Source organism: Ammospiza caudacuta, chromosome 27 (genome assembly GCF_027887145.1).
Source record: "Ammospiza caudacuta isolate bAmmCau1 chromosome 27, bAmmCau1.pri, whole genome shotgun sequence".
NCBI lineage: Eukaryota > Metazoa > Chordata > Aves > Passeriformes > Passerellidae > Ammospiza > Ammospiza caudacuta.
The window spans coordinates 1,688,791-1,711,058 of record NC_080619.1 but is presented as its reverse complement, the minus strand read 5'-3'; the positions used below and the strand labels follow the sequence as shown (position 1 = coordinate 1,711,058).

General features: G+C 48.4%; 1 protein-coding gene across 2 annotated transcripts in view; it reads right to left on the bottom strand.

The window, feature by feature from the left end:
- LOC131568468 (acid-sensing ion channel 2) overlaps window positions 1–22,047 on the bottom strand; it is a 486,813-nt gene extending 464,766 nt beyond the window's left edge. For both annotated transcript variants that reach the window (XR_009275728.1, XM_058820549.1), the window contains exon 1: window positions 21,484–22,047. Coding sequence is in view for 1 of the 2 variants with exons in the window: in XM_058820549.1 (XP_058676532.1) it covers window positions 21,484–22,047 (564 nt within the window). In the remaining variant the exon portion in view is untranslated. The remainder of the gene's footprint in view (window positions 1–21,483) is intronic.
- Window positions 22,048–22,268: the final 221 nt, after the last annotated feature.

Here is a 22,268-nt window from a genome sequence, read left to right as displayed (position 1 = left end):
TGGACCTTGGTTTGGCCTGAGAGCATTCCCACATCTCTGATGCCAGAGCTCCAGCTCTCCTGCTCCCTCCCAAACCTTGCAGGGCAGCTGATTTGCAGTGGGAGCCTGGACCACAACCCTGCCAGGCACGTTCGCTGCGGCTCCAGCTTTGCCGGGGATGTTTCCACACAGCTCTAATTAACAGCACCAACAAGCACTTTGGAGCCACGGAGGGAACCCCGGCGGGCACAGGGAATGTTTCTCTAACTGCTCCCACAGCCTTGTCTCTCTAGGAAACCGGAGGGCAAACTTCCAAATCTCTTCCCTCTGCTGCAGCACATTCCAGCCCTGCGGGGGAGCCAGGCTTTGGAACGAGCACACAATGCATTTGCTCTCCCTTGTTTATGGGACAACAGAGCAGGTGCTCTGTTTCATGAGACAACAGAGTTCCCAGGTGGGTAAAATTGAGCCCAAGAAACTCATTTCTGCAGAGGAAATTTATTAATATATTTTTAAAAAGGTTTTCCCTTTCTCTGTGTTGTGAGTACTGGTCAGAATGAACCAAACTGATGCTGTCCCCCCTTTTCTCCCCTGCTGTTCAGAGAGCCCATAAATCAGAGAGGAAATTTTATTATTTTTAAGCAGCAGAGGAGAGACCACATTCCTGCTCCATTTTTGTGTGATGTCTAATACAACAGCATCCCAGGGGCTCCCAGATGGGATATGAATATGGGTAAACAAAAACCCAACCCCATCTAATGCCCTGACTTCAGTCAGATTGGCCATTAACAGGATCCCAGGGTGTTCTTACCCTCCCTTGCAGGGGAGAACTTGAGTGACACTCATGGGTATCCTCAACATTAACATTAACCTGTAATTTTGGGAAGCTCAGATCAGAGAGTGTCTGCAGTTGGGGTGTCTTGTTTTGGGCAGATTCTCACTGCAGGCAGCTTGGACACCCTCAAGGGAAGCTGCTGCAGCCTCCACGTGGGATCTTCACCCAGCCCTGGCCAGGGCTAAGCACTCACAGGATTTGCACCCCGATGGACTCAATATTCCTGTCTCCATGCGGACATGGAGAGGGGCTGAGTGAATTGAATTCTGAGAACTCACAAGCTGGGTATTAAAGTCTCCTCAGGATCAGGAAACCCAGAATTGATAGTGTGTGACTCCAGAACTGAGGGGAAAGAGCTTTCCAGGCCATGGCTGTGTTTCTCCAGGTTTCCCAGGCACCCCAGCACTCTGCTTAACCCGGGTGAGTGGTGCCTGATTCCCACAATCCAGGTGTGCACCCAACCCATTCCTTCAGTCCAGAACAAGGTTGTTGTCCATGGATTTGGAGAGGTCCTTGAACCCTCCTGTTCCTGGCAGCCACCTCACACAATCCCACCACCAAGGGATGATCCTGGTTAAAACCCTGCTGGGTTCTTTATTCCCACTACTTCAGCATTTTGTCCCTTCAAGAAATAATAACAATAAAAAAAACCTTTTCAGCTTCCAGCACCAAGTTATCCATGACCAATTTGTACCATTTGCTCCAAACCCAGCACCATGGTTTGGTGAAATAGCTCCAGTTCCAACCCCTCAGTCATCATCCCCTTGATGGATTTCTCCAGAGTTATCCCAGTCCTTCACACAGCCTTTGTCAGACTCACTTAAACAAGCTCAATTCTCATAATTTCCCCTCTAGAACAGGTGCTTCTTTTCCTTAATCCTCCTCCCAGTCTCGTTCTGTACCTGTTCCAGGTTGGATTCAGCTGCTTTGGGATGAAGCCACAGCCTTTTCCAGTGGCATTAACACCTCCTGAGCTCCAGAAGAGCTTTGTAAAGAGCCTTGGCAAGGTACCATAAGTTAAAGCAGCCACTTAATTAAACCCCCCCACACCCCCAGTCAGGACCTCTGCCATATCATCCTGGTGATTTACACAACTGCACACAAATCCCCAGGTATTGTATTTGCAGGGAATGCCCCAATGAAGGCAGGAATGATGCAGCCTGGCTGTGATTGGTCATTGAGTCAAAAACAACTCACAGCAGAATCCAATGGAACAATCACCTGTGGGTAAACAATCTGCAAACACATTCCACATGAGCACAGCACAGGAGAAGCAAATGAGATAAGAATTGTTTTCCTTTTTCTCTGAGGCCTCTTAGCTTCCCAGGAGAAAAACCCTGGGCCAAGGGATTTTTTCAGAGAATGTGAATGCCACATCCAGGTGCAGAGCATCCTGTATCCCCCAGGATCCATCTGCAAAACAAACAGGCAGGGATAGAGCATGGAACAGGTCTTTGCTCACTGATGTTTGAGATCTGTGCTCCAAAATATTCTTTTTAGTGTCCCATGATCCCAGAATCATGGGATGGTTTGAGATGGAAGAGACTTTAAAGCTCTTCCCATTCCCACCCCCTATACCATGGGCAGGGACATCTTCCACTGTCCCAGGTGGCTCCAAGCCCTGTCCGACCTGGCTTTGAACACTTCCAGGGATGGGGAGTCCATAACCTCCTGGAAAACTGTTCCAGCAGCTCCCTGCCTTCCAGGGATGGTCCAACCATTCCCTCCATTGCAGAGCCCACAGCCCCAGCAGGGGGAGGACAAAGCTTTGGCAGAATGGCTGAGGAGGAAAGGCTGAAAGTCAGGCAGTGGTTCCAGAAAGGCCTGGGAACCCCAGCTGGCAGGAGCAGTTCCAGGCTCTCACCTCTAAAATTCTGCCATAGATTTAACTCCACACCAAGAGGAACCTCCCCTCTGGAGCTGAGCCCCAGCTGCTCCACGTGGCTCATGCTGGGGAATTTGGTTTCTGAAGAGAAAACCTTTTACACTCTGAAGTCTTAAATATTATTGTTCCGTGTTGAGTGTGGGTTAAACGAGGAAAACAGTGATACTTTTCTCACTGGCTCTTTTGCAGCTCTTCTACAGGCATATAAAAACAATAATGAGCCAGTCAAGCACTTTAAGCAGTCAGGCAATGATAAATGAGACCCACTAAAACCCTTCTGTCTTTGCCAAGGGCACACTGGATTATACTTGAACCTGTTTTAACCTTAGCACTTAACCTTCTTTTCCACAAAGTTGCCTTTGCATGCAACGACCATGATGGAGCTCAAAATAACAAGTCAAAGAAATGGTTTCCTGAGAGAAAAAGGAATATTTGCTTTACAGTCAGGGCTGGGGTTTAAGTGTACTTTATGTGCTTGCTAAACCTCAGGATTTTAAAGGAATGGGGACATAATTCCATGTTACTAGTAAGGGAGGGAGGAAAGGCATGAAATGCAGCATCAAACTATTCTTTATGTCAGCTTGGCATGAAAAATGTGGAGAAAGAATATAGATAAGCATTACTTGCAGCAATCATAGAATCCCAGAAACACTGAGGTTGGAAAAGACCTCCAGGATCATCGAGTCCAAGCTGTGCCTGATCCCCACCCTGTCCCCAGCCCAGAGCCCTGAGTGCCACATCCAGGTGTTCCTGGGACACCCCCAGGGATGGGCACTCCAACCCTCCCTGGGCAGTTCCAATCCCTGAGCCCCCTTTCCATGGGGAAATTCCTGCTGTGCCCACCCTGAGCTGCCCTGGCCCAGCCTGAGGCCGTTCCCTCTGCTCCTGTCCCTGTTCCCTGGGGCACAGCCCGGCCCCTGGGCTGTCCCCTCCTGTCAGGAGCTGTGCAGAGCCACAAGGGCCCCTGAGCCTCCTTTGCTCCAGGCTGAGCCCCTGCCCAGCTCCCTCAGCCCCTCCTGGTGCCTGGAAGCAACAGGCTGGCCATGCCAGTGTGGCCCCTTGCCAATGCCCTCTGCTGCTCCTGTTTGCCTCCCTGCATCTCCTCCCCATCCCCACCAGCCCAGGCACTGCTCCCAACCATTCCCCTTCCTCCAGCCCTTCCTACCTCACCAAGGGCACACTGGGAGGGCAGAAAAGCTCAGTTTCCAGACACTCAGCTCAGGAACAGGACACCAAACCTCTGCTGTGGGGGTGTCCAGCTGGATGTCAGAATCAGGGAATTGTTAAGGTTAGAAAATACGTCTGAGATCACCGAGTCCAACCCACAGCACCACCTCCATGGTCACTGTAAACCCTGTCCCCAAGTGCCACATCCATAATTCACACTTCCAGGGGCAGCTGGTGAGTGCCCTGCCCTGGTTGTTAAGGTCCAATGCTAACAACCTTTTCTGTGAAGAAATTTTCCCAAATTTTCCCTAATATTCAATCTAAACCCCCCTTGCAGCTACTTGATGCTGTTTTATCTCTTATCCTTGATATTTTAGGAATGTGAGATTCCCCATGAGTAGCAAGGATCATATGCCTAAAACTGGGATTTACTGCATCACTGTTGCAATAACTGATACAAACTCATTATCTGCATCTTTGAACCATCATCATCTTTAACAATCAGGTGCCCACACCTTGACTGACAAACACCACAGGAGAACCCGGGTGCACACCACAAAGCTGGAATATCACACAGCTGGATGTGCCTGGACTGAAAGAGGAGAGGAATTACACCAAGTGAGAAGCACTGCAGGGAGATGGAGCTGCTCAGGCACAGCTCAGTGAAGGGGTGAACCACGGGGTTTCTCAGCACCAAAGCCACAGTGCTGGTTTCTGGTTTTGTTGAGTTTATTCAAAGTGTGTCTTTTTTGGAAGACAAGTGGGATTACAAGAACATACTTGACTCAAGACACTTATTTCACCTCCTGACAGAAAAAAAAAAAACCAACCAAACCATGGGAAGACCAGAATACACAAAGGACCCACAGTAACTGTGTTAACAACTGACAGGTCTTCCCCAGGTTTCAACATTACTTTGTAAATGGGGACTGTGTTGCCAGGCTTGCAAGGGTCCCTCAGGGGTGAAGAGATAGACGAGAATCTTGACTCCATGATCAGAAGGCTTGATTTATTATTTTATGATATATATTACATGAAGACTATACTAAAAGGAATAGAGAGAAAAGTTCTCAGAAGCTGCTAGGCTAAGAATAGAAAAGGAATGAATGAACAAAGGAGCTCTCTCTGATTCTGTCCCAGAGAGAGCTCAGTCTCTGATTGGCCCTTAATTGTAAACATCCAACACGGGCCAATCCCAGATGCACCTGTTGCATTCCACAGCAGCAGATAACCATTGTTTACATTCTTTCTCTGGGCCTCAGCTTCCCAGAAGAGGGAAAAATCCTAAAGAAAGGATTTTTCACAAAAGATATCTGTGACAGGACTGTACTAACCTGCCTTATTTACAACAAAATAAATGCACATCACATTTCCCTGCCCCTGGTAACTGAACTGTCCTTGCCTGATCTCCAGAAGTAGTTTGTCACACGAAGTTACCTGTGGTAATTGTGCTGTAACACCTGGTGTTAGATGGGTTTGAAACGTGGGAAGAAAATATGCTGCAGTTAATTGTTCCAACCAACAGCCACGGGCACCCCCAGTGGAGGAGTGATTTAGGCTCAGAAACTCCCACCAACATTACCAGCATTCCAAAGAGGAAGGAGGTGATGCTTTACCTCAGGATGCTGTGCAGCCTGCAGGCACTTGCAGCAGCTCTCTGGGGTTTGCAGAGCTGCAGTAGCTGGGGGTGTTCAGGTACTCTGTGTACCTGATTTGCAAATGCAGTAAGAAAGGCTTTCAAAATGCTTTTTGAGGGAAGACATTTGCAGAAAAATCTGTTTGGTTTCAATTCCTCCCAACCAGGAATGATGGATTTTCTCGTGTCCGTACAAAATCACAGCCCGTGTCATTCTCTGCAGCAGGTTAAAGCAATTCCCCTCCCTCAGTTAAAGTTTAATCAATTTTCATAATAAATGTTTAATAGCAAACATAAACCAGAAAAACAGCCCTTGTCCCAAGGAGATGGCAGATTTATTGCCAACCCAAAGAGAGGAGAGCCTTGGATTGACTGGGGGCTGTGGGGGCTCCGAGCTGGGCAGGATTTCCCACCAGGACCTGCAGAACAGAATGCAGAGCTGAGGTCCTGTCACAGACATCTTTTAATAAAAATCCTTTCTTTAGGATTTTTCCCCTTTCTGAGAAGCTGTGGCCTCAGCAACAAAATGTAAACAATGGTTATCTGCTGCTGTGGAATGTAACAGGTGCATTTGTGATTGGTCTTGGGTGAATGTTTGGATTTACTGACCACTCATGGCAGAGCTGGGTCTCATTCTGTGCTTGGACACAGACCTTTGTTATTCATTCCTTTTCTATTCTTAGCGTAGCAAGCTTCTGGGAACTTTCTCTCTATTCTTTTTAGTATAGCTATAATGTAGTATATATATCATAAAATAATAAATCAAGCCTTCTGAACATGAGGTCAACATTCTCGCCTCTCTCTTCACCCTGAAAACCCTTTGCAAGCCCTGTAACAAGGTCCCACCAGGACCTGAGGAGCAGGATGCAGAGCTGAGGTCCCTCCAGGTCTCTCCAGGACCTGAGGAGCAGGATGCACAGCTGAGGTCCCACCAGGACCTGAGGAGCAGGATGCACAGCTGAGGTCTCTCTATGCATTCTGAGTCCTGCAGCCCTGTGGGCCTCCTCCCAGTGCTGGGAATTATTCAGAATTTGAAACAGAAGAATGAATGAAGCTTGTGCTCCTGAGGATTTTCTTTTCTAACCTCTCCCTGCTCTGTCCCAGGTTCCTCAGGACCCCAAGCAGCACCAGAAGGAGCCAGGAGGAGCTGACCTGCCCATCCTTCACACCCACACGCCCCCTGGCATGGTTCCCTGTGCCCCATGGGGAGCACAGCTCTCTGCACCCTCGTTTGATCCTGCTTGTGCTGTGCTGCCAGAGAAGTGTGAGCTGTCTCATTACTGCCAGGCTGCTCCTGGAGAAAGTGGGGCACATGTGTTTGTTGGCCAGCTGGTCCCTGTCAGACACAATGTAAAACACAAGCACTGACCCTGTTTTTCCTCTCTGGGCTCCAGTTTGGGTCTATCCCAGCTGCCAGCTTTTGTGAAACTCGTAGAAATCACATGGTTTTGAGACTTCTCCTCTTCTTTCAAATGAAGGAAAATTGCTGAAACCTTCTCTTAGCAGGAAATAAACCTAAAACCATCTCCAGAAAGCTCAGAGGTCAGGCTGTCAGAAGCGTCTTGCTCTGAGTGCCCTTTGAAAGAGGGGACTCATTTGAAAGCAGTAAATTAAATCTCCCTATTCAGGGAAAGCCAGACATGAATGAGTAACTCAGGGCTCCACCCCACTAACTCAGATGACACCAGGATTTGCCTCAAACCCCTATAAAATAGAACCTGGGTGTAACAGAACCTGCTCACCTGCAAGAGCAAGATGTAGAGGCAGCACATAGTGAAAAGTTCCCCAGCTCTGCATCACTTTTTCCACGACTTAATTCTGAACCAGATGATCCATTTAATGAGGCATTCCAGGGTTTCAGTGTTTTATTTTGCACTGAGATTTTTATTTCAATTAATTTCATAGCAAATAGAAATGCTTTAAGACAAAAAGCTTTCACTTTTCATATGGAAAATCTCATCCCAGGAGACACTTGGACATTTTTCTGGTATCATGCACAAACACCATAGAAAAGTCCTTTCCCTCTTGACCTGTTTTTCCCCAGAGAAATGCAGATGTACAGAGACATCATCACAAGGCTGACCTCTGAGGGTCTTTTTGTTCTACCACGAGATAATGAGGAGAGAATTCTTTTTTGCAGGGATGGCTGCAGTTGTGGGGGCTAACAAAGGGATCTCACCCTCATTAATGTCTTTAGGAGGCAAACTCCACTGGGGTTCTATAAACCGGGACTGCTTTGGCAGCCTGGAACTCCTCTCCTCCCACAGCTCATCCTGAGCTGCCACGTACTCCCCAGCATCTCCTCTCTCCACGCCTGTCCTGGAATTACTGGGGGAATTGTTGGGATTGGTGTGGATCAGCTCCAAACTCCTGCCACACCTGACAGAAACAAATCCATTTGTTATTCGTGTGCAAGTCACACGTATTTCAGGAGATGCTTCATCATAATTTAGCATTAGTTAATGGCTGTGAGTGATCCTGCAGCATCTGCAGGAGGGATGCTGGCTGCAGCGTCTGAGGCCAGGGTGGAGGATGAAAAATGCAGCTCAGTTAACAAGGATCAATCTTAACATCCAGCACAGCAGCTCCTTCTCCCCAGCATGATCTCCACACCCTGGTCATGCTATCCATGGAAACTGTTCCCATCTTTTACATAAAGATTGGTTTAGATGGAAATGTTTGAGAAATGAGCAGAGCAGCAGTTTTCCCAAAGCCTTATGGGAAAACTTGCCACTTTTCATTTAAAAAAATAAAAATCCCCAAACAGTAAATGCTTCAAAGGAAGAAATTAATATATAATTAATATATCAGTGTGACTGCTGTAGCCCCCCAGCAGCTCCTGAGCTGAAGAGCACACAACTTGTTATGTTCTGTGAGATCCTGATCCCCACCCCTAACCCTAATCCCAGCAGTATTTCCAGAGAAAAATACCAGTATGATGAACAAGGATCTGTACTTCTGAGCAGAATTCTGGTTCACCTGCTCACAGAAACACCAAGAAATCTGGTGGGGAATGTCAGCTCCCATCCAAGGTCCCCTGCAGCTAAACCATCCCATTAGAGATGGCTGAGAGTCCCCCCATGTCCCAAGCCATAATTCCATCCCCCATTCAAGGTTGAACTGACGCCTCTCTGACATCCTGGTTCATCTTTCACAGGTTCCTCCATCACTGGAGAGCTGCTGAGGAGTTCACAGCTCTGCTGACACCACTTCACACACAACAGAGCCATGAGCTGCTCTTCCCAAGCCTTGCAGGAGGCCCTGGAAGGGATGGAGAGATTTCCTGGATGTCTCAGCATTCACCATCCATTTCAGTGCCAGGGAGCAGTGGAGGGTGCTATTGGAAGTTTAGATAATCAAGGGTTAAGCTTCTATTAATTCCTCCCACTGCTCATTAACTCTCCTCTCCAATTAATTTAGTCCTGCGTATGGCAACTGCAGTGATGTTTGCTGGGCTGTCATGGAGCAACCTCATGTGGATCCTGTCCTGCCCTGTCCTCCTGCTGTTCCAGAGCTCCATCATCTTCTCCTGAGCTGGGAGCAGCCTCCTGACACGGAGCCCTCCAATTCCCCCTCTCACAGGAACACAGCTGAATCACTCAGAGCATTGCCTAGGGTTTATTTATTCTCTTCTCCTGGCCTAAGATTAATGTCCCTCAAACCATCAGGTGAACCAAAAGTTTGAATCACTATTATGGGATGGAGTTCACTGTTTGTTATGGGATTCAGCCCCTTTTATAAAGTGAAATTTCTGCCCTACTCCTCCACTGCACGAGCATGGGACTTCAGAGAGCCTGGAAAACATGAATGGGACGAGAAACTAAATGGGTTACTTTGATTTTCTTCTTCTAATAGTGACAAAACCTTTAAAAAGCAAAATAAGTTTTAATAATTTTTAATTTTAATTTCATTTTAAATTACTTTAATTTCATGCCTATCTTAATATTACATTTATATATTGTCACAGACATCTTTTGTGAAAAATCCTTTCTTTAGGATTTTTCCTTCTGGGAAGCTGAGGCCCCAGAAAAAGAATGTAAACAATGGTTATCTGCTGCTGTGGCATGCAACAGGTGCACCTGTGATTGGCCCGTGTTGGATGTTTACAATTAAAGGCCAATCAAAAGACCAAGCCCTCTCTGGGACAGAATCAGAGAGAGCTCTTTTGTTTATTCATTCCTTTTCTATTCTTAGTATAGCAGCTTCTGAGACTTTTTCTCTCTATTCCTATTAGTATAGTTATAATGTAATATATATCATAAAATAATAAACCAAGCCTTCTGAAAATGAGGTCAAGATTCTCGTCTCTCTCTTCACCCTGCAACCCTTGCAAGCCCTGTAACAATATATTAGTCTTCATCACTGCTGAAACAGCATCATGAAATCTCAGTTTTATAGAGCAGCTAAAACTTGTTCCCACTAAAATTTCTAAAATTTTATGGACCTCCAGTGGTTTAGTTTGGGGATTTGGGTTTTGGTTTGGGATTCTTTTCATATAGGCAAGGTGGACAGACTCATCTCTATCAGTTTCCCTCAGGAAAGACTCCAATTCCCAAAAAACTCACACAGGAAGTGAGATGTGGACAACCTTTGGACTGACTGAAAAGGAAGCCTACAGACCTGGCATGAGACAAGAGCCTGAAATCCCCTTCTCATGCAAGGCCAGACCAGTGTGGGGGAGCACCTGAGGAGGAGATGAAATTTGACTCAGTCTTTTTCACTTCCGGTTTTCTTTTCAAATTTCAGTCTCTGAGGAAATAATCAAGCAGAACTAGCTGCTGTGACAGGAGCAGACAACTGAGCAGCTCCTCTTGCACACGAAAATCCCTGATGGCCCCATTCCCTTGGATGGGCTCCTCTGGGAAATCCAAGTGCAGATTAAGCCTCCTTTCATCCATCTCACCCTGAGCAAATATACGTGCATTTTCCATTACCCTTCACTCCTTCACTTCATGCTCCTTGCCTTAACACACAGGCTAAATCCTTCCTTCCATGGCACAACAGCAGCAAATTATCAAAACAATTCAGCTTTTCTTCAAGTAAGGGCATGTGCTTGGTTGTAAATATTCATGGCTGGTTGGAAATTGGTTCTTGATGGCCCTGAGCACACTGGTGTCAGTCGTGCTGAAATAATTCTCAGCCTCTTAAACCTCCAAGGGCGATTTTGTTTTCCTGGTTCAGGTCTCATACATTAATCCATGGCAGATGGAGCCAGACATGACCACCTCATCTACCTCATTTTCCCTCTTAGCTTGTTGAGCTTCTGATGCCTGAGAGGTTTCCTCACGGATTTCCATAGGTCAGGAAGTCCCAACAAGCTTCTAGAGGACCATTCTGTTGCACTCATCCCTCAACAAAGTCAACCTGTTTAAGGCTTTTCATCATGATCTCTCAGCAGATGCAGGTGTCAAAATAGACACTGACTTTCACAACCTTCACATTTAGCCACACATCACCATTTCCTCCCTCAGGAAGATCTGAGTCCTCCCCGCTCCCAGCCCTCTCATAGCTGTCATCACTTTGTAAGCAAGAAAGTTTTCCATGGGGCTGTTTTCCCAAAGAGCTCTTCCTATGGAATGCTGCAGGGTCTTACCAGCCCGGCAGGCAGAGTGGTTTTGGATTTTTGAGTCCCATATAGAGCTGGTGTATCTGTGGCAGCAATCCAGCCACCTGACACCCCCCTTATCATGATAGCTTATCACCTTATCACCTGACCTCGCCAATGGATGCAGAACCCTGCTGCATGGCCAGCCTGACCTGGATGGCATTCCAGGCATAAATCCTGTGACAAATGCCTTTGGGAAGGCATAGGAGGTATCCCGCTGGTTTTTTAGGTTTTTCTTAGCCTTCTGATGTTTACATTCTTGTAACAAACTTTCTCACACACTTTATGTAAATAATTATTGTTTTGCATTCTTTTATGAAGGAGGAGAAATTTGATGGACTGTTGGTTTGTCCAGTGTCATTGGAGAGGTGGCACTGTCACTCTCCAATCCACTGTCACTTTTGGAAATCTATAAATGTTGGAGTCAGAAATTAAACTTCCCTCTTTTTTAACTTGGAGAGCTGCATGTCCACAGTTTCATTTTGTGTCCTGTAGTGACAGGAGGGACTCCAGACCCTGCCAGAGGAGATGGAGATGCTGAGCATGACCTCCCCATCCTGCTGCTCCTCGGGAGCTGCCAGACACATTTTTTTGTCAGCAGGAGCTTAGTGATGGATCTGAGGGGTTTTTTCTCATGGAATCACCACTGTCTGCTTCTAAAGCAAATAGGGATAGTTTCAGAAAATGGGAAAAGACAGGGGTTTGCTCAGAGAAACTGTGGTGGACTCATTATGGAATCAGAGCTGTGAATGCCTCAATGCTCAGTGCAGACAGAGCTGTCAGCAACTCTGCATTTTAGAGCAATTTTTGTCCTTAGGTCAATAATGCAAACTTGTGCACAGAGTTCACAGAGAGGAAGGTGATTGTCTTCTCAAAATGGCTTCCATTTCTCAGGAAGGCTGAGGGTGAACTAAGCACAAGAGCAGGTCAGAGATGGGCAGAGCTCCTCAGAGTTAGAGCTGTGGTTTCCATCACTGTTGGTGATGAACAATAGGATTTTGGCTCGATGACTCCAGGCTGTGTGACACGCTGGAGGGAAGGGATGGGATCCAGCAGGACCTGGATAGGCTGGAGAACTGGGAATGTGTGACCCTCACAAAGTCCATCTAGGCCAAGTGCAAGGTCCTGCAAGGCTGTTTGGCCTGGAGAAGAGAAGCTCTGGAGAGACTGATCTCCTTTAGAGCCCCTTCCAGTGCCCAAAGGGGTCCCAGAGAGATGGAAGTAAAGGGCATGTAGGGACAGGACAAAGGGGAATGCCTTTAAACTGAAGGAGAGCAGGTTTGGATAAGATATTAGGAGAACATGCTTCCCTGGGAGGGTGGGGAGGCCCTGGCACAAGGTGCCCATAGAAGCTGTGGCTGCCCCTGGATCTCTGGAATTGTCCAAGGCCAGGCTGAATGGGGCTTGGAGCAGTCTGGGATAGAAGGTGCCTATGGTGGAGAGTGGAACTGGATGATTTAAAGGTCCCTTCCAACCCAAACCATTCCAGGTTTCTATGTTTCTATGAAAAAATTAGATGCTCCAAAAATAGCAAAAGGATTTAAGACCTAGCAGGTCTGCACCTGCTTTCTGTTATAGAATCATAATTCAGCTTGGAAGGGACCTCAAGAGGCCACAGGCCCTCACTGAAGTCAGACCTGTTTTCATTTTTTATCAAGTGAAAATTTCTTCTGTTTAACTTCATGACAACTGGTTTAGATTTTCACCCATTTCTGTCCATGGGGATCATGGACCTGGTAGTCAGAACCTCTCAGGGAGGGTTTAGATTAAACCCACAGCAGTCATACCACGATTTTTCCCAGGGCATCACTGCATTTGGTCAGACAAACACAAAGATTCCTCAAGAGGGGACATCTGGGAGGTTGTTTATTATGTGCCAAGAAGACTCCAAAGCACCCTTGTATGGAGGGGTATGGACAAGCTCTGTTGCTCTACTTTACCTCTCCAACTGGAAACCATGCTGGGGTTTTTATATATTCCAGTGTCTTTCCTGGCCTTTACTTCTAGCTTTGGACATGACTAGCCTAAGTCTGGTTCCTGTAGAGAGAGCACAAGTACATGGGAAACCTTCCTGTGGTTTCACCCTCCACCCACTGCAGACAGCAAACTGCACCCAGGAGAACTCACTCACACAAGGCCAGGTGTCAGGGAGAGCCTGTGACATGAACTGTGTTAGCCACAGAGAGCCAGGGGCCAAGGAGGCACCAGGACAGAGTGCCAGGTGATTATCAGATTTGCTCTCTGTTGTTGACAACCTTGGCTCTCCACTGCTTTGGGCACTTCAGTTCTCAGTGTCTGTCCAGGAGAAATGAGCTGAAGCACAAGAAGCTGCACTCAGAGATATTTCCAGCACTAAGAAAAGGCTCACACAATTCCCAGGATAATTCTGATAAACCCTGACAGCCCTCAAACATCTCCTCTATCCTTGGAACTCCAATGACTCCCCCTTTGCTCAGCAGTTCTTCCCCATCCCAAGGGTGGATTTGCATTTTCTCCACCTCCAGCTGCTATGTGGAGTGCAAACCCCTGGGCAGGTGGGGTGTGGAGGACGGAGGAGCTCTCATCTAGACTCCTGATAAATAACTCTAACAAATGGGAATCACTCAGGAGTGAGGAGTGGCTCTTGCTCTCCTCCAAACCAAGTGCCAGCTGCTCCAGCAAGGGAAGCTGAGCCCACATCTGGCTCTTACACAGATTCTTTGTCCTTCCTCTCCTAGGACCCTCCCCATGCCTCATCTCCCTTGTCATCCATCCCCCTCTGCTCTCCAGCTGGCTCTGACACTTTGGCTGTGCCTCTTCCTGACACTTCCCACTTGTTTAAATCATTCCCATCCCAAAGCCTGAGTGAGGGAGGGCAGCATGCTGGCTAAGAAACAGCTCAAATACCATCCAAACAGAGCCTTTTCAAAGATCTTAAAGGAGGACTGTCACTGTTCTGTCAGATCTGCAGTCAGATCAGCACCCCAACTGTGGAGCACCAATGCCCCAAGCTAACAACCTGCAGCCCATTTCTGCAGCTTCTCTCCTTTGGAGTTGTTTCACCCAGTGTTTATACTTCCAGTAAGGACTGGGAGAAAAACACTCAAGGGAAAAACAGGTTTACATTTAAAGGTATAAAGAAATTATTATTAACACAGTCAGAGGAGGATAATGAGAAGTAAAATAAGCCCCTAAAACACCGTTTTTTCCCCCAGCCCCTCCCTCCTTCCCACTGACAGTGCAGGGAGACAGGGCATGGGGGTTTGGTCAGTTCATCACTCCAGATCTTTTTCTGTTCATTTAGGGAGAGGAGTATTTTTTTCTGCTATGCCATGGGGTCCCTCCCATGGGCACTCTTCCCAAAACTGTTGTGGCATGGGTCACTCATCCACAAGGTGCAGTCCTCTAAAGACAGGCTGCTCTAGTTTGGAAGCAAGGGCTCTCTCTCCCTCTATCTCTGGGAGCAGGGGCCCTCTCTCTGCATTTGGGTCTCCCCCTGGATCACAGCTTTCTCCAGCATCCACCTGCTCTGGTGGGAACACTTCTCTCACAGGCTGTGAGGGGATTTCTGCATCCCCATGGACCTTATGGGTTGCAAGGGAGACAGCCTGCTTCACCCCAGTCCTCACCATGGCCTGCAGAGGAATCTTGGCTCCAGCACTTCAGCACTTGGAGCACTTCCTCCCCCTCCTTTTCCACTGACCTTGGTGCCACCACGTTGTTTTCCCTCACATGTCCTCACTTCCTCCTCTTCTCTGACTAGAAGAAACACTGCTGCCCTGTCCTAGATTGCAAGGCAATGTGTATTCTATTGCCATCTGTCAGAGGTGGGGCAGTTATCTTCTGTTCATTGAGCAGTTTTCTTTATCTCTTCCACAGCAAATCCTCCCTCCAGGGAGACATCTGCTGATAACAGCTATTGAATGTCCCTGCATGGCTGATAAAAATTACAGCATCCCATTGGGAGAGGCTCTGCCCAGGGGGAGGAGCCAAGCATTCCTACCTGGATAGAATCTGAGTTTCTGGGACACCAGAAGAGCCTTTCCACTGGATTCCCAGAGGAACAGCAGCTGCCTCTTCCACTGGATCTTCAGAGGAAGAGACTGCACCTTTCTACAGGATCCCTGCTCCAGCAGAACCAGCCCTGACACTGCAGGAGGGCTGAGCCACAATTCAATGGGACTGCTGCCAACAGCCTGACCCACAGGGTGTCAGGTTGGGTTCTGACTCCATCAGTGTTGTTTTGTATTACTGCATTGTTTATTTTATTTTTATTTTCTTCCCTAGTAAAGAACTGTTATTGCTGTTCCCATATATTTCCCTGAGAGCCCCTTAATGTCAAATTTATAACAATTTGGAGGGAGGGGGTTTACAGTTTCCATTTCAGGAGAGGGTCCTGCCTTCCTTAGCAGACACCTGGCTTTCCAAACCAAGACATGCCCGTAGCTACCACTGCCAACAAGTTCCACCAATTCAAAGATATTGCAAAATCCTGCAGCACCGAGAAGTTGATCTTGTCTGGGTTCTGCCTTGGGGAATTGCTCATCCTGCTTTCCCTGCCAGCTCCACCACTGCCATGTGGATGCTAATTAATGCCTCTGCTCATACAGGCACTGCCAAGGGGAGGCTGCCCCACTGCCCCTGCCCCTCTGCCTGGCAGGGCTCGCTGGGGGCAGCCAGGCAGGGGAGGCTCAGCTCTGGCATGGCCCCAGCAGCACCGCGAGGCCACCCTGGGTAAAACAGCGATGTTGCAGTGTGTTGCAACATCCTTTTTTAAACTTCCCAGTCCCTTCCCAGGTGTGGCAATACCTCTCTTCCCCTTCCCCCTTGGCCCCTGCTGGGCTGTCAAATCAGTTTTAGCATTCCAGCAAGGTGTCGTGTGGTTGGTCAGGTTCAAAGGATGCAATTCAGGCCTGGGGTCATTGGCCTGTCTATGTGTCCCTCGTTCCCTGAGACCCTCCTCCTCCCACCTGGTTGGTGCTCACCTGTCCCTTCCCCTCCCCCTGTCCCTGGGCTTAAATTCAGCCAGGACCATGTGGTCAGCATTCTGTTGGAGCTGTTACCAAGATTCAGACATCTGTGACCATGTAATAAACTCTGGATTAAACCCTCCGACAGAATCTGTCTCCTTTTCCTCCTCACCTTAGCCTGAAGCCTTCCCACCTGAGGTAAACTGAGTTTCTACAAGCCTGGACTTGTTAACTGCCCAGCTGTAGCATCCAGCCAGCTCAAGGTGTCTCCAAGGTGAAATACCACAGTTGCCACCTTTGGTCAGCAGCAAGGGTCAGACGAGCCCAGACACAATCTACCTGGTAATATTGGGATCATATTCCAATACAGCAGGTGATGTTTTGTACTTTCTTCTTAAATATGTCATCACAGAGGTGTTGCCAACCTCTCTAACTGGGCCAGCAGCATGTCCTTCTTCAGAGCCATCAGACACTGGCTCTGTCAGACATGCTGGGAGCTTCTATCAGCTTCTCACAGAAGCCACCCCTGTGGCCCCAATGAAAAACCAGGCTGTGCCAAACCAACACATAGTATTAAAGGATTTAAAACTGGATTTGCCATGAAAAGGCCCCACTGAAGCTGCACAGCTTTCATTAGATTTTAACTCTATTGACCATTCCAACCCAGGAATGGTTTTTCATGAGCATTGATCCCAACTGGCATCCATCCATGAAACTTCCTGCAAAATATAAAATATTACCCTACCATTTTTTAATAAATAAAGGAAATACAAACCCCATCAGTGTAACAGGGAACTACCACACCCATAAATCCTTACAGGACAGAGATTTTCAATCCAGTAAACCACTGGGTGGAATGAGGGTCTGCACTTCCCAAGGGCAGGGTTTGTTAGATACCTGAGCCAGGAGCAATCCACCTCCTTTTAGACACCCAATGAGACATCACCAGCAGCAAAATTATAACCCTGCACTCCCTCTGTGCCTGTGCCCACCCAGACCCTCAACAGCACCTACAAAATTGAGATATTCCAGTGCAGACTGGATTTCCTCCATGATTTCCTACTGGAAGAACAGCCTGTTTGTGTAAAAGTTATCACTGAATTGCACATCTCATTATTGCACATTTCATAATGGCAGATCTCATTACGGCATCTCAGACTGCGGAGCAAACTTTGCGAAAAGTTGTGACTCTCCAGAAAAATTGGTAAATAAGAAATGTAATGTTTTTCTAAATCAAGTATGCACTATCCTGACTTTTTTCTTGAATAAAGTGAAAATTGTATAACACATGAGAATGGACTAGTTAGTCTAAAAAGCCAAAGCTATTCACTAAATATTGGCCTGATGGATATACTAGAAAGAAGGGCAGAAAAAATATGTATAGAGAAAGCCAGATAGATTGACAGAAACTCGTGTCTTAAAATAGCTATATTCACATGAGATACACTTCATTATGTGGACCCTGTAGGTCAGAAGAATGTGTATTGAAAATAAATGAGTTCTATCCTTCAATTGTCATGGCCACTGGCAATAAATAGACACCTGATGAGGCAGAGCAGGCACGAGGGAAAAGTTTGTGTTAGCTGGAATGACTGGACGTGAGGAAGCACAGCCCAATGCTGCATTTAGCAAACAGAACACGGTACCACCCCAGACACCCAGAGCAGCCCCCAGAGCCAGGGCCAGGCTGTGCTGGGCAGGCTATGCTGCTGGGGAGCGATTCTCAGCAAGGGGGGACTGATGGATCCCATTCCCCTGCTGCTCACATTGCCAGCATCCACTCCCAGGCCATCCCATCCCTCACTCCGTGTTTGCCCCATGGGCTGAAAGGGTTTTAAGAGGTTTTCTCCCCGCTGCCCCCCACATTTGCTGGGCCCCACACAGCATCCTCCTGCCAGTGCCCCCTGTGACTGCCCAGCATCATTCCAGGCTGGAACAGTGAAGGCCATGAGCCACCCCAGTGCCCTGGGAAAGAGGCTTTGCTGCACACACCCACAGGCACTCCCAGAACATCACAGTGCTGTGGCGAGGGCTGGTGAGCCCAAGCTGTGCCAGGCTCAGCAGCAGTGGGATGAAGACCTTGATGTCACATGGAGCAGCAGGAGCACAGCTCCTCCAGCAAATGCCATCTGTGAGGCCAGCTCCAACCAGGACCTCCTGGGGGGAGCAATGCAGAAAGCAAGGAGGGGATTTCCTTGGCTGCTGCTCTCAGGCTTCCCTCCTCCACATACTCCAAGGGAATGGATTTGCTAAAGCATGTTCTGCCAATTTTCTCTTCTTCACTGGCTTTGCCTACAGCAGAGCTCTGCATTATCTTCTCTGCTGTTCTGTGTGTGGCAGTTCCCTTTGGGGCATTTCTGCAAAAAGGCTGTGGGTACTCACTCCAGTGTATGGAGAGAGTCCCTGTTAAGATCTATGTGTTGTAAGATCTGTGTATTAAATAAGTGGGTCCTAGTTACTCCAAACGAGCTACAGCTGCGAAGTCCTTAGTTGGGCAGCAGCTGTAGCTTGTGAGGGTAACTGGAATAAAAAGGGGTGGGTCAAGAGCCCAGGAGGAGTCACTGAGAAGACATGAAGAACTGTGCTGCAGAGAAGAACAGCTTGGTACGGTATGGGACTTGAGAAATATTAAATACAATAAGATAACAACACCGGTGAGCAGCCCTTAACATGGGAAATGCTGTCTGGGAGCTATTAGGGGGAGAAGGAACAGGAAGTGTAGGGTAAACACAGCTCAAGTTCTGTTATTAAAACAGGACAGTGGAGGAGGAAGGACAGTAAAGTCAAGTGTTTTCATTTCAACTCCTGCTCTCCATGCAGCAGCACTGTGGGCTTTACTCAGGGACACCCAGCACACAAACCCCCCAAGGCACCAGAGGGCAGAGCTGACCAGAGGCAGCACAGCACGAACTCCTCAGCTGCCCCTCATTGCAGAGCTCCTGTTTGGTGCAGCCTCTGCTGCACAGCTCCTGCCTCCTCTGCTCCCAGCTGCCAGAATCTGGGCAGTGTGTATAAAACCCTGGTAGTTCTTCACCCTGATGACATATTGCAGAACTGCCCTGGGATTTACACCCTGCTTCCCTTCAGGAAACAAATCAGGCTCCAGTGATGACTCCTCTCCAGCGGGTGCTGTCACTGAGCCTGTGTGCAGCTGCAACAGGTTGGTGGTGATTAAATGCAAAATTCATCCAGGACATGAGGTTCTGATTCAGCCTGGAGGCAGCTCACAGACCTTTACAGCATTCTCCCTGTGGAAACACCTACTCATCCTTCAAATAGACACTTTTCCCTGCCTTTTATCTGAGAGGTAAAATCTGGAAGAAAAACAGGGTTGTTGTGTCCCTGTTGAGTGCTACTTCCTGGATTTCCATAACCTGGGGGATTACCTGGAGTCAGGGAGATGGAAGCCCTGCCTCTGTGAGAGACAATGTTGTCTTCTGGCTCAGGTAGGAGCTGCTTTGCAGAATGGGCTGAAGTATTGCACTCAATCTCTCACTTTGACAAGGACAAGTGCTGTCAGTCCATAGTATCTTGTCTCTTTCTACCTTGCCCTGATCCGTTTTAGCAGATCATTTATTTGGCAGACAGGGAATGTTTGTCTTTCTGGAAACTACAGTATTCCCCATGAGAAAAAAAATTAAAATCATTGTTTCAGAAGTAATTATCTCAAAAACTCAATAGCTAGGGGTGACACCCTGCTGGGTCCCATGAGGGCTGCCAAGAGCTCCTGTCTTCTGCTTTTCAAAGTCCTTTTTAAGCCCTGCAGGTGCTTTGAAAGGGTGGTTGCTCCCTGGCTTTGAGGTTTTTCCTTTTGGCTAGTTCTTATTTCATTCTTGGCAAGTCCACAGGCAGAATAGCTCCCACTCCCCACACTTTGCCACAGTCAAGAGAGGTCTGTCCATTCTCCTGGGATCTGACCTCACTTCCCAACTCTTTTGTCCCCTGGACTTTTGGATCTGTTTCTCCTTTTTTTATCCCATTCTCCAGACCTGCTCACACATGGCTTCCCTTTAGCAAGCGCCTCTCCTTGGAACTTGGTTGACGCCTTCCTACAGCTTGGATGACCCAACCCCGGCTCAGACCTGCCCAGGGAGCAGAAACAAGGGAATGGTTTGCCTGAATGGCCAGTTTGAAATAGACACACATCAGAGATATGCACAGGTAATCACTTAGGTGTACAATTCTATGTTCCTGCTCCAAGATGTAAAGAGAGCATAGCCCAGGACATGGCAATGACTTTGGTGCTGGAGTCAGTTGGACTCAGAAATCCAAAGCAGCACAGATAGAAAACATTCTCTTCTCCCAAAACCAGACAAAGATTCTGCTGATGAACCTGGGGATCACAAACCCTGCTCTCTGCAGGACACAGCACAACTAGCAGAACAACCAGCAGAACTCACAAGCAATAACCACCTGAAACCTGTAACATTCCTGACTCCAGGATCACAGAGCCAAGGCACTGCCCAGCACAGCCTGAGAGCACAGTGGGACTCAGCCCAGAACACCCCAGCCCAGCCAGGGTGGGGCTCTGAGCCCCCTCTGCAGCCCCTGCCCAGTCCCCTCACCTCCCCCAGTGGCACAGAGGGGCATCACTTCAGCCAGGCAACCTCCTGGTAATTTTTATTTTACACTGACACATGTACCACCACAGCACCCAGGCCAGCCTGTGCTGCCATCAGGGTGCCAGCCAGAAGCTGGAAACTCAGCAGCAGCTCCTTCCCTCAGCATGCTCAAGCACCCGGCTCACTCCACCTCCCCCCTCTCAGAGCAGACCGGGATCAGAGCTCAGCCTCTCCGTTGCTTTTCCTCTCCTTCTCTTTCCCCTCCTTTCATCTAACACAGCACAGGAAGGACACAGCACCAGGCAGGTACCCAGCTGCTACCCACACTCTGCAGCAAACCAGAATTTATGAGCCATGAACACCAGGAACAAGAAGAAAAATTTCCCCTTCCAGAGTTCCAGCAACGTTGCAAACACCTGGAGAGACACAGCTGGACACTGCTCAGACCAGCCCCGAGCACCTGCCCTTCTTGTTGGCTCTGTCCAGCCCTCTCAGCTTCCTTCAGCTGGCTGACATCCACTGGCCATGGCAAGAGACCCTCAGGCCCCCGTGACGCTCAGCAGCATCCATCTGACCCTGAGCAAACACTGCGAGCCGTGGGCCTTACTCAGCATGGAGACTGGACCTGCTACAAACCCTTTGCAAGTCTGGCCCCATAAAACACCCATTAGGACTCCAACAAACAAACTTCAGCTCAACAGGCTTCCTCCTGCTCCTCCTCTGCCATGCCAGAGCCTGGCAGCCACTGTCTCACCACATCAGACCCACACAGCTCAGCCAGGGACCTCCAGGGCTGTCCTGGTCCTGCAACACCACGGTCCACATGCCCAGAGAAGAGAAAAGCAGAGTGTCTGCTCATACTCACAGTTTTGAAGTCCTTGTGGTTGCACTCCTGGCCCCTGAACTTGCAGTACAGCATCATATCCTTCAGGTCGTGGCCAACCCGTGCCAGGAACTCTTGCATGCTGAAAACTCTGGGTTTATACTGCTTAAAGTTGGCCTTTTCTTGGAGGGCGGCTAAGACAGCAGGGTCAGCCAGGTGAGGGTTGGGGATCTGCAGGTTGACATCCAGCAGCGCCAGGAGCTCCCCAGCATGGTACAGGTCATTGGTGGTGAGCCGGGAGAAGCGGAACTCGTTGAGGTTACAGATGGTGACAGCAGGAAACACCAGGCTGTTCACCACCACCTCGTCCACTTTGGTCACGTGCTGGTAGGAGAAGTAAAAAGCCACTCTGTCCGAGCTCTCCACCAGGAGCAGACCTAGCGAGCCCACAAAGGCCAAGGTCCAGAGCAGGCGCCGGATGGTGACCGGCCCGTAGACGAAGACGTGACGGATCCCGTGGAGCGTGGTGGTGTTGGCAAAAATCTGGATGCTGGAAGGCTGCAGGCTGCCCATGCTGCCCTCGCTGGTGCTGTCCTTCAGATCCATAGTTCATTTAAATCCTGGTCCTGCTTTTTGGGTCAGTCTGGAGCCAGATCTGGGATCTGGATCTCTCCCCTCTTCTTTCCAAAGTAATTAAACCCTTTCAGAGGCAGGCGAGGGAAGCAGAGTGAGACCAGCTGCTGCGAGTTTATCCCACGAGCTCAGCAGTAGCTTCGTCGGGGTAAATATTTATATAAAATCCATTCAAACTCTTGCTCTTGATTTCC